The 13,384-nt window shown below is 43.6% G+C and overlaps 1 protein-coding gene across 1 annotated transcript; it reads left to right on the top strand.

Moving 5' to 3' along the window:
* The first annotated feature begins 452 nt into the window (after window positions 1-452).
* Window positions 453-1,591, top strand: LOC125517223 (ervatamin-C-like). The gene has a single exon (XM_048682401.1). It carries the CDS (start codon window positions 481-483, stop codon window positions 1,555-1,557), a length of 1,077 nt encoding a protein of 358 aa, XP_048538358.1. The 5' UTR covers window positions 453-480; the 3' UTR covers window positions 1,558-1,591.
* The last annotated feature ends 11,793 nt before the right edge of the window (window positions 1,592-13,384 follow it).

Raw genomic sequence — 13,384 nt, 5'->3', positions numbered from 1 at the left:
AATATTCAAGTTAATTATTTAATTAAGGAAATGAATAGTTAATTTAGGAAAAGCCTATGGGCATTACAATTTATTCTGCAACTCTTAGGAACGCGAGTTGAGGATATCGGTACCTTATGCGTGTGTTGTAGATAGATAGATATGTAGATAGATAGATAGATAGATAGATAGATAGATAGATAGATAGAGATGGAGATGGAGATACAGATAGAAAGATTCGATGTGTGCTAGATATGAACAAATATCTCAAACAGTTACTTCTAAATTCACCATGACCATGTAGCTCCAAATCTTCTAGTGGCCACCTTGCCTGTGGTTCGGTCTACTACTTCAGCATTTCCGAGTTAACCGGGTATACACAAAAAATTCCCCATGCAGCACGAGAATTCTGCTATATAAGGAGGAGCAAAGCTACATAGCACACTCCACACTAGCCTGATAGCTACCTAAGACACTCAAAGCAACCATTTAGAACATACAATGGCAAGAGCAATGGCAACAATATTACTCATGGCCATCGTGCTTGCTGCCACTACACCTAGGACAAGCACCATGGACATCACAGATAGGGACTTGGCGTCAGAGGAGTCCCTATGGGCACTATACGAGCGCTGGTGCGAGCATCACAATGTGGGACGCAACCTCAGTGACATGGCCCGGCGCTTCAAAGTGTTCAAGGAGAACGCTCGCATGATCCATCAATTCAACCAAGGTGACACACCCTACAAGATGAGCCTCAACCTCTTTGGTGACATGACCGATGAGGAGGTCGACCACATGTATGGTAGCTGCTCCAACCTTAGGTCAGACAGCGGGAAACGACGCCAAGACTGGTTCACACACGGAGACGTTACTGTGCCTGGAAACATCCCACTGCATGTGGACTGGCGCATGAGAGGCTACGACCAACGGCCACCGGCGGTGACAAATGTGAAGATGCAAGGAGAGTGTGGGGCTTGTTGGGCCTTTGCGGCGACAGCAGCAGTGGAGGGCATCAACTACATCAGGACTAGGAACCTGGTGTCATTGTCTGTGCAACAGCTGATAGACTGCGACAAGGGAAGTTTCGGCTGTCGTGGTGGCTACGTGGCATCGGCCTTCAAGTACATGATCAAACACCGCGGCATCGCCACGGCTGCTAACTACCCATACGTCGCCCATGAGCATGACTACTGCTTGATGCCGAAGCAGAAACATGTCGTCACCATCGATGGCTTTAAGGAGGTGCCGCCAAATGATGAGGTGGCGTTGATGCAGGCGGTGGCAGCCCAACCTGTCATCGTGGCTGTCGACCCGAAGGCCTTCCAGCGCTATGGAGGAGGCGTCTTTGTGGGTCCGTGTGGGACGAATCGGACCCATACAATGACGGTGGTCGGCTATGGCACCACCCATGATCATGACCCCAATAGACGCATGCAATACTGGATCATAAAGAACTCGTGGGGCGCAAAATGGGGTGAAAACGGCTACATCCGCATGGCGCGCAGAGCCGGTCCCTCCAAGCAGGGCTTGTGTGGCATCCTGATGGAAGCTTCGTACCCAGTGAAAAAACAATAACAAAGGTGGGAATGATATCATGAAGATAATTTAATGACAGTCTATCTAATAATCAAACTGGTGCACATGTGTGTAACCATATGATTTACATTCATTGAACAGCTAGACTTACTATTGACCAGAATCTAAGGTGGATAAATTTCTGCAAAAGTCAAACATATGTATGTTTGATGAGGATTCTAGAATAAAATGTGAAGATCCGCAAAAAAATTATATAAAAATACATTTCATAACAGGTCTAATTATAAAAATGTGGTATTATAGATATTAATACTTTTTAAAAAATTGGACAAATATGCAGAAGTTTGACTTTTCAGAAAGTAATAGAGCTTATATTTTGGACTAGGGGAGTACTACTTATAAAAACACGTGTTTGGTGAATCCAAATGATCTGAGTCATCCAACCACCTATAACGTCTCACGCTACACCAATGGTGTATTCATCACAACATCAATAATTTTGACACCCGTTAATTACATTAATCATAATTGAAAATGATATTAATTGCATTAAGAACAATAAATCTTTGAATCAACATTAATTGCGGTTAATCTTGGATGCTATCAAACTGGATGTTCGTGCACGTACAAAATTACTAGTGAAGACATAATGTAGACTAGTGTTATTTGCTAGGTAGCAATGTCGTTGTTTGTACAGTTTGATCTATGTTTTCATATTTAGTTGTTTCTTTTAAACTTTTAGGTTGCCTGGCCCACTCGCTAGACTCTACTCTCCTTTTCACTAATGAAATGAACATGTGCATGCGTTCTCCTTAAGAAAAAGCAGCCTCACCTTGGGTCCCACTTCTAGAGAGGACATAACAACACCCCACATATGTAAAATGCATAATGGAACATCTCGATGCTTCTTCTCTGGGAACTACAACACTTGGTGTGTCTAGTAGCGTCATGCGCCCCCGCGTCACCCCGATCTGGCGACATGGGGGAAACGCCACCGCCGGTGACTCCCGAGACCACCTCTCCTTCCCCTCGTCTTGCCGCTGCCTGAGGGGACCATCGGCAAAGCTCGCGCGGGATCCTATGACGGTGGCGGCAGGGCATCTCATCTCACAGCGGTGTCTCAGATTTGGGCAGCTCCGTGGAATCCTGACGGCATCTTCCTCGTCCTTCGGCGGGGCTGCTCCTGGTTGGCAGCAAGTTGGTCGCTCGTTACTGCGTGGTGTTGCAGCGCGGTCGGCGCAGGTCCTGCGGCCGTGCTAGTTCAGATCTTGGCCCGTACGAGTCAGCGTGCAGGTGTGCTGCATGCTACTAGACACCATGATGGTGCCGGCGGCTGGCTAGGCGGCGGCGGGCTGGATCGGGGCGGCGTGGGGGCCTGCTACCGTGATGCTTATGGTGGTGGTCCTCATGCTCTTTTTGCTTCACGGAAACGTCCTGCAAGACCGGTCCTCCTCGATTTAGTCATCGACGTGTTCCAGAACTGCTGCTGGAGATCTTGCCCAGGCTATCTGGATCGGACAGAATTCGGTTGTGCACGTCCATATCAGCCTACGAGGTTCTGAGGGCGTGGCGCGAAGCTCTATTGGTTGATGACACCTTGGGACATGTCGGCTTCTCGGTTTCCACGGTGGAGACAACGATGGAGAAGGTCATGGTGGCCGAGATCGGAGGATCACCTAGACGGACGGAGCCTTGGTGGCGATAGAGTCAGCCAGGTGTCAGATAAGTCTCAAGAGCAGCAGTGATAAGTGGGGGCGGCAACACTGGCGGATTTCATTTTTGGTGGTACTCCTTGAGTACCGAGTCATGATTTTCAGGGTGAAAACCTAAGGTCTGACCTTCATTGGTTGTGTCTGACGATTGCCTTGTTGAAGGAATTGTTTTGAGAGTGCGTACTTTCTTCAGGGTGAAAACCTAAGATTTTGGATCGGGCAACGACGGCGCTTATGCACTGTTCCCTTCTTGGAGGCGTTGCTTTTGGATACCTTTTTATGTTTTTCGGGTGTTGTATTAGGTGGTGGTATGTGTGCTGCTGTTGAGAGGAGTCGGTCGCTGTGGCGGGATCTTTTTTTTCCTTTCTTTTAATTTTCTCCTTTGGCTGTGTGCATCCTGGATGTCTTTGTGACATCTTGTTGGTGCAGAGGCCGGGTGTAATTGGTATTTTCGTGATATTAATATATTCCCCTTCCAAAAAAAACTACAACACTTAAAATGGAAAAAATATATAATGTACAAATTGTTAGGTGAATTTTGATGAAGCATAGTCCAAAAAGTTGGATTCTCAGTCTAGCAGGGAGGACTAATTTAAATATGCATGACCATCTCCTTTGTTGCTAGGTAACTATCACCACAAATAAGAGTACCAATGGGTTAATGTAACGAGCGGTTGGATGCAAAAATCAACCAAGCTATTAAGCGTACATACCTTTCTTCCTATAAAGGGCACACTCATCAACTAATAATGTGTCATCAAGTGGTTACAACGCAAAATAAGTGTACACACGTTTTCTTTATACAACCAACATGAAAAACGCACAATATAAAAAGAAAACATGGCAAATGCTTATGTTGAGGGTGGAAGTCCTATTTCTAGACTATGCCGCCACCCATGTTCGGTAAGAATCTCTCTAGCTATCTGCTCTAACCAGGTACGCATTGCCATGAACATCGATCAATACTCCATTATATGTAGCATAGACAACATACAAAGCCAAAGCTTACAACAGTAGATAACCTATAAGGGAGATGAAGTTTTACTATTAAAAATATATCATTTTAACATAGCAAAAGCGACCATACACTAGTGCAAAACTGGGCTTTAGTCCCGGTTCGTAAAGGCCTTTAGTGCCGGTTCCATAACCGGCACTAAAGGGTGGGCACTAAAGCCCCCCCCCCCTTTAGTACCGGTTCGGCACGAACCGGCGCTAAAGTGCCACCACGTGGCACGAGCCAGGCCACGGGTGCGGTAGATCATTAGTACCGGTTGGTAACACCAATCGGTACTAAATGTTTGTGGGTTTTGGTTTTATTTTTATTTTTCCTTTAAATTTTTGTTATCAATTTAATTTAGGATTGTTTTACGTTATAATGAGTTGTTAAATCATTCGGTGAAACTACCGTAGATTAGTTTTGACTGGATGCATGTGGATCCTAGCTAGCTGAGTGATCAAGTATATGCCATATATCCATATTACTTGATCACTTAGGTGATCAAGTAATATGGATATGGCATATATGAAGGAAATATGCCCTAGAGGCAATAATAAAGTTATTATTTATTTCCTTATATCATGATAAATGTTTATTATTCATGCTAGAATTGTATTAACCGGAAACATAATACTTGTGTGAATACATAGACAAACAAAGTGTCACTAGTATGCCTCTACTTGACTAGCTCATTAATCGAAGATGGTTATGTTTCCTAACCATAAACAAAAGAGTTGTTATTTGATTAACGGGATCACATCATTAGGAGAATGATGTGATTGACATGACCCATTCCATTAGCTTAGCACCCGATCGTTTAGTATGTTGCTATTGCTTTCTTCATGACTTATACATGTTCCTATGACTATGAGATTATGCAACTCCCGTTTGCCGGAGGAACACTTTGTGTGCTACCAAACGTCACAACGTAACTGGGTGATTATAAAGGAGCTCTACAGGTGTCTCCAAAGGTACATGTTGGGTTGGCGTATTTCAAGATTAGGATTTGTCACTCCGATTGTCGGAGAGGTATCTCTGGGCCCTCTCGGTAATGCACATCACATAAGCCTTGCAAGCATTGCAACTAATGAGTTAGTTGTGAGATGATGTATTACGGAACAAGTAAAGAGACTTTCCGGTAACGAGATTGAACTAGGTATTAAGATACCGACGATCGAATCTCGGGCAAGTAACATACCGATGACAAAGGGAACAACGAAATTGTTATGCGGTCTAACCGATAAAGATCTTCGTAGAATATGTAGGAGCCAATATGGGCATCCAGGTCCCGCTATTGGTTATTGACCGGAGACGTATCTCGGTCATGTCTACATTGTTCTCGAACCGTAGGGTCCGCACGCTTAAGGTTTCGATGACAGTTATATTATGAGTTTATGAGTTTTGATGTACCGAAGGAGTTCGGAGTCCCGGATGAGATCGGGGACATGACGAGGAGTCTCGAAATGGTTGAGACGTAAAGATCGATATATTGGACGATTATATTCAGACATCGGAAATATTCCGAGTGATTCGGGTATTTTTCGGAGTACCGGGTAGTTACGGGAGAAGCAATGGGCCTTGATGGGCTTTAGTGGGAAGAGGAGAAAGGGCCAAGGGGCTGCTGCTCCCCCCCTCCCCTCTAGTCCGAATTGGACTAGGGAAAAGGGGGCCGGCCACCTTTCCTTCTCCTCCACTTCCTTCTCCCTTCCTCCCCTCGTGGTGGACTCCTACTAGGACTTGGAGTCCTAGTAGGACTCCACATCCTGGCCGCACCAAGTGCCTTTGGCCGGCCTCCTCCTCCTCCATCCTTTATATACTGAGGCAAGGGGCACCCCATGGACACACAAGTTGATCTTCGTGATCGTTCCTTAGCCGTGTGCGGTGCCCCCCTCCACCATATTCCACCTCGGTCATATTGTAGCGGTGCTTAGGCGAAGCCCTGCGACAGTAGAACATCAAGATCGTCACCATGCCGTCGTGCTGACGGAACTCCTCCCCGACGCTTTGCTGGATCGGAGCCCGGGGATCGTCATCGAGCTGAACGTGTGCCAAGAACTCGGAGGTGCCGGAGTAATGGTGCTTGGATCGGTCGGATCGTGAAGACGTACGACTACATCAACCAAACGCTTCCGTTGTAGATCTACAAAGGGTACGTGGATCACACTCTCCTCTCGTTGCTATGCATCACCATGATCTTGCGTGTGCGTAGGAAATTTTGAAATTACTACGAAACCCAACAGTGGCATCCGAGCCTAGGTTTTATGTGTTGATGTTATATGCACGAGTAGAACACAAGTGAGTTGTGGGCGATATAAGTCATACTGCTTACCAGCATGTCATACTTTGGTTCGGCGGTATTGTTGGACGAAGCGGCCCGGACCGACATTACGCGTACGCTTACGCGAGACCGGTTCTCCCGACGTGCTTTGCACAAAGGTGGCTAGCGGGTGACAGTTTCTCCAACTTTAGTTGAACCGAGTGTGGCTACACCCGGTCCTTGCGAAGGTTAAAACAGCACCAACTTGACAAACTATCGTTGTGGTTTTGATGCGTAGGTAAGATTGGTTCTTGCTTAAGCCCGTAGCAGCCACGTAAAACTTGCAACAACAAAGTAGAGGACGTCTAACTTGTTTTTGCAGGGCATGTTGTGATGTGATATGGTCAAGACATGATGCTGAATTTTATTGTATGAGATGATCATGTTTTGTAACCGAGTTATCGGCAACTGGCAGGAACCATATGGTTATCGCTTTATTGTATGCAATGCAATCGCGATGTAATGCTTTACTTTATCACTAAACGGTAGCGATAGTCGTGGAAGCACAAGCTTGGCGAGACGAAAACGATGCTACGATGGAGATCAAGGTGTCACGCCGGTGACGATGGTGATCACGACGGTGCTTCGGAGATGGAGATCACAAGCACAAGATGATGATGGCCATATCATATCACTTATATTGAATGCATGTGATGTTTATCTTTTATGCATCTTATCTTGCTTTGATTGACGGTAGCATTATAAGATGATCTCTCACTAAATTATCAAGAAGTGTTCTTCCTGAGTATGCACCGTTGCGAAAGTTCTTCGTGCTGAGACACCACGTGATGATCGGGTGTGATAGGCTCTACGTTCAAATACAACGGGTGCAAAACAGTTGCACACGCGGAATACTCAGGTTATACTTGACGAGCCAAGCATATACAGATATGGCCTCGGAACACGGAGACCGAAAGGTCAAGCGTGAATCATATAGTAGATATGATCAACATAGTGATGTTCACCAATGAAACTACTCCATCTCACGTGATGATCGGACATGGTTTAGTTGATTTGGATCACGTAATCACTTAGAGGATTAGATGGATGTCTATCTAAGTGGGAGTTCTTAAGTAATATGATTAATTGAACTTAAATTTATCATGAACTTAGTCCTGGTAGTATTTTGCAAATTATGTTGTAGATCAATAGCTCGCGTTGTTGCTTCCCTGTGTTTATTTTGATATGTTCCTAGAGAAAATTATGTTGAAAGATGTTAGTAGCAATGATGCGGATTGGATCCGTGATCTGAGGTTATCCTCATTGCTGCACAGAAGAATTATGTCCTTGATGCACCGCTAGGTGACTGACATATTGCAGGAGCAGATGCAGACGTTATGAACGTTTGGCTAGCTCAATATGATGACTACTTGATAGTTTAGTGCACCATGCTTAATGGCTTAGAATCGGGACTTCAAAGACGTTTTGAACGTCATGGAGCATATGAGATGTTCCAGGAGTTGAAGTTAATATTTCAAGAAAATACCCGAGTTGAGAGATATGAAGTCTCCAACAAGTTCTATAGCTAAAAGATGGAGGAGAATCACTCAACTAGTGAGCATGTGCCCAGATTGTCTGAGTACTACAATCGCTTGAATCAAGTGGGAGTTAATCTTCCAGATAAGATAGTGATTGACAGAATTCTCTAGTCACCATCACCAAGTTAGTAGAACTTCGTGATGAACTATGATATGCAAGGGATAACGGAAACGATTCCCAAGCTCTTCGTAATGCGGAAATTGACGAAGGTAAAAATCGAGAAAAACATCAAGTGTTGATGGTAGACAAGACCACTGGTTTCAAGAAAAGGGCAGAGGGAAGAAGGGGAACTTCAAGAAGAACAGCAAGCAAGTTGCTGCTCAAGTGAAGAAGCCCAAGTCTGGTCCTAAGCCTGAGACTAAGTGTTTCTACTGCAAAGGGACTGGTCACTGGAAGCGGAACTACCCCAAGTGATTGGCAGATAAGAAGGATGGCAAAGTGAACATAAGTATATTTGATATACATGTTATTGATGTGTACTTTACTAGTGTTTATAGCAACCCCTCAGTATTTGATACTAGTTCAGTTGCTAAGATTAGTAACTCGAAACAGGAGTTGCAGAATAAACAGAGACTAGTTAAGGGTGAAGTGACGATGTGTGTTGGAAGTGGTTCCAAGATAGATATGATCATCATCGCACACTCCCTATACTTTCGGGATTAGTGTTGAACCTGAATAAGTGTTATTTGGTGTTTGCGTTAAGCATGAATATGATTTGATCATGTTTATTGTAATACGGTTATTCATTTAAGTAAGAGAATAAATTGTTGTTCTGTTTACATGAATAAAACCTTATATGGTTACACACCCAATGAAAATAGTTCGTTGGATCTCAATCGTAGTGATACACATAATCATAATATTGAAACCAAAAGATGCAAAGTTAATAATGATAGTGCAACTTATTTGTAGCACTGCCGTTTAGGTCATATTGGTGTAAAGCGCATGAAGAAACTCCATGCTGATGGGATTTTGGAATCACTTGATTATGAATCACTTGATGCTTGCGAACCATGCCTCATGGGCAAGATGACTAAGACTCCGTTCTCCGGAGCGAGCAACTGACTTATTGGAAATAATACATACTGATGTATGCGGTACGATGAGTGATGTATTTTGGAATCACTTGATTATGAATCACTTGATGCTTGCGAACCATGCCTCATGGGCAAGATGACTAAGACTCCGTTCTCCGGAGCGAGCAACTGACTTATTGGAAATAATACATACTGATGTATGCGGCACGATCAGTGATGGATTTTGGAATCACTTGATTATGAATCACTTGATGCTTGCGAACCATGCCTCATGGGCAAGATGACTAAGACTCCGTTCTCCGGAGCGAGCAACTGACTTATTGGAAATAATACATACTGATGTATGCGGTACGATGAGTGTTAAGGCTCACGGCAAGTATCGTTATTTTCTGAACTTCACAGATGATTTGAGCAGATATGGGTATATCTACTTGATGAAACATAAGTCTGAAACATTTGAAAAGTTCAAAGAATTTCAGAGTGAAGTGGAAAATCATCGTGACAAGAAAATAAAGTTTCTACGATCTGATCGCGGAGACAAATATTTGAGTTACGAGTTTGGTCTTCAATTAAAACAATGTGGAATAGTTTCACAAACTCATGCCACATGGAACACCACAGCATAATGGTGTGTCCGAACATCATAACCGTACTTTATTGGATATAGTGCAATCTATGATGTCTCTTACCGATCTACCACTATCGTTTTGGGGTTATGCATTAGAGACAGCTGCATTCACATTAAATAGGGCACCATCTAAAGTCCGTTGAGACGACACAATCTGAACTGTGGTTTGGCAAGAAACCAAAGTTGTCGTTTCTTAAAGTTTGGGACTGTGATGCTTATGTGAAAAAGTTTCAACATGATAAGCTCGAACCCAAATCGGAGAATTATGTCTTCATAGGATACCCAAAGGAGACTGTTGGGTACACCTTCTATCACAAATCCGAAGGCAAGACTTTTGTTGCTAAATTCGGAGTTTTTCTAGAGAAGGAGTTTCTCTCGAAAGAAGTGAGTGGGAGGAAAGTAGAACTTGATGAGGTAACTGTACCTGCTCCCTTATTGGAAAGTAGTTCATCACAGAAATCTGTTCCTGTGACTACTACACCAATTAGTGAGGAAGCTAATGATGATGATCATGTCACTTCAGATCAAGTTACTACCAAATCTCGTAGGTAAACCAGAGTGAGATCTGCACCAGAGTGGTACGGTAATCCTGTTCTGGAAGTCATGTTACTAGACCATGACGAACTTGCGAACTATGAGGAAGCGATGATGAGCCCAGATTCCGCGAAATGGTTTGAGGCCATGAAATCTGAGATATGATCCATGTATGAGAACAAAGTATGGACTTTGATGGATTTGCCCGATGATCGGCAAGCCATAGAAAATAAATGGATCTTCAAGAGGAAGACGGACGCTGATAGTAGTGTTACTATCTACAAAGCTAGAATTGTCGCAAAAGGTTTTCGACAAGTTCAAGGAGTTGACTATGATGAGAGTTTCTCACTCGTATCTATGCTTAAGTCTGTCCGAATCATGTTAGCAATTGCCGCATTTTATGAAATCTGGAAAATGGATAAACAAAACTGCATTCCTTAATAGATTTATTAAAGAAGAGTTGTATGTGATGCAACAAGAAGATTTTGTTAATCCTAAAGGTGCTAACAAAATATACAAGCTCCAGCGATCCATTTATGGACTGGTGCAAGCCTCTCGGAGTTGGAATAAACGTTTTGATAGTGTGATCAAAGCATTTGGTTTTATACAGACTTTTGGAGAAGCCTGTATTTACAAGAAAGTGAGTGGGAGCTCTGTAGCATTTCTGATATTATATGTGGATGACATATTACTAATTGGAAATGATGTAGAATTTCTGGATAGCATAAAGGGATACTTGAATAAGTGTTTTTCAAAGAAAGACTTCGGTAAAGCTGCTTACATATTGAGCTTCAAGATCTATAGAGATAGATCAAGACGCTTGATAAGTTTTTTCAATGAGTACATACCTTGACAAGATTTTGAAGTAGTTCAAAATGGAGCAGTCAAAGAAAGAGTTCTTGCCTGTATTACAAGGTGTGAAGTTGAGTAAGACTCAAAGCCCGACCACGACAGAAGATAGAAAGAGAATGAAAGTCATTCCCTATGCCTTGGCCATAGGTTCTATAAAGTATGCCATGTTGTGTACCAGATCTATTGTATACCCTACACTGTGTTAAGCAAGGGAGTACAATAGTGATCTAAGAGTAGATCACTGGACAGCAGTCAAAATTATCCTTAGTGGAATAAGGAAATATTTCTCAATTATGGAGGTGACAAAAAGGTTTGTCGTAAAAAGTTACGTCGATGCAAGTTTTGACACAGATCTGGATGACTCTAAGTCTCGATCTAGATACATATTGAAAGTGGGAGCAATAAGCTAGAGTAGCTCCATGCAGAGCATTGTTGACATACAAATTCGCAAAATACTTACGGATCTGAATGCAATAGACCCGTTGACTAAAATTATCTCACAAGCAAAACATGATCACACCTTAGTACTCTTTGGGTGTTAATCACATAGAGATGTGAACTAGATTACTGACTCTAGTAAACCCTTTGGGTGTTGATCACATATCGATGTGAACTATGGGTGTTAATCACATGGTGATGTGAACTATTGCTGTTAAATCACATGGCGATGTGAACTAGATTATTGACTCTAGTGCAAGTGAGAGACTGAAGGAAATATTCCCTAGAGGCAATAATAAAGTTATTATTTATTTCCTTATATCATGATAAATGTTTATTATTCATGCTAGAATTGTATTAACCGGAAACATAATACTTGTGTGAATACATAGACAAACAAAGTGTCACTAGTATGCCTCTACTTGACTAGCTCGTTAATCGAAGATGGTTATGTTTCCTAACCATAAACAAAAGAGTTGTTATTTGATTAACGGGATCACATCATTAGGAGAATGATGTGATTGACATGACCCATTCCATTAGCTTAGCACCCGATCGTTTAGTATGTTGCTATTGCTTTCTTCATGACTTATACATGTTCCTATGACTATGAGATTATGCAACTCCCGTTTGCCGGAGGAACACTTTGTGTGCTACCAAACGTCACAACATAACTGGGTGATTATAAAGGAGCTCTACAGGTGTCTCCAAAGGTACATGTTGGGTTGGCGTATTTCGAGATTAGGATTTGTCACTCCGATTGTCGGAGAGGTATCTCTGGGCCCTCTCGGTAATGCACATAACCTAAGCCTTGCAAGCATTGCAACTAATGAGTTAGTTGTGAGATGATGTATTACGGAACGAGTAAAGAGACTTGCCGGTAACGAGATTGAACTAGGTATTAAGATACCGACGATCGAATCGCGGGCAAGTAACATACCGATGACAAAGGGAACAACGTATGTTGTTATGCGGTCTGACCGATAAAGATCTTCGTAGAATATGTAGGAGCCAATATGGGCATCCAGGTCCCGCTATTGGTTATTGACCGGAGACGTGTCTCGGTCATGTCTACATTGTTCTCGAACCGTAGGGTCCGCACGCTTAAGGTTTCGATGACAGTTATATTATGAGTTTATGAGTTTTGATGTACCGAAGGAGTTCGGAGTCCCGGATGAGATCGGGGACATGACAAGGAGTCTCGAAATGGTCGAGACGTAAAGATCGATATATTGGACGACTATATTCGGACATCGGAAAGGTTCCGAGTGATTCGGGTATTTTTCGGAGTACCGGGTAGTTACGGGAGAAGCAATGGGCCTTGATGGGCTTTAGTGGGAAGAGGAGAAAGGGCAAGGGGCTGCTGCGCCCCCCTCCCCTCTAGTCCGAATTGGACTAGGGAAAAGGGGGCCGGCCACCTTTCCTTCTCCTCCACTTCCTTCTCCCTTCCTCCCCCTTGGTGGACTCCTACTAGGACTTGGAGTCCTAGTAGGACTCCACATCCTGGCCGCACCAAGTGCCTTTGGCCGGCCTCCTCCTCCTCCATCCTTTATATACTGAGGCAAGGGGCACCCCATGAACACAAGTTGATCTTCGTGATCGTTCCTTAGCCGTGTGCGGTGCCCCCCTCCACCATATTTCACCTTGGTCATATTGTAGCGGTGCTTAGGCGAAACCCTGCGACAGTAGAACATCAAGATCGTCACCACGCCATCGTGCTGACGGAACTCCTCCCCGACGCTTTGCTGGATCGGAGCCCGGGGATCGTCATCGAGTTGAACGTGTGCCAAGAACTCGGAGGTGCCGGAATAA

This window comes from Triticum urartu, chromosome 6, assembly GCF_003073215.2.
Source record: "Triticum urartu cultivar G1812 chromosome 6, Tu2.1, whole genome shotgun sequence".
Classification (NCBI taxonomy): Eukaryota; Viridiplantae; Streptophyta; class Magnoliopsida; order Poales; family Poaceae; genus Triticum; species Triticum urartu.
The sequence above is the reverse complement of the archived record's forward strand: the minus strand, read 5'-3'. Positions and strand labels throughout refer to the sequence as shown.

What these genes read in the sequence shown, in the direction of transcription:
- LOC125517223 (XM_048682401.1), top strand. Translation starts at nt 481, where the DNA reads ATGGCAAGAGCAATGGCAACAATATTACTCATGGCCATCGTGCTTGCT.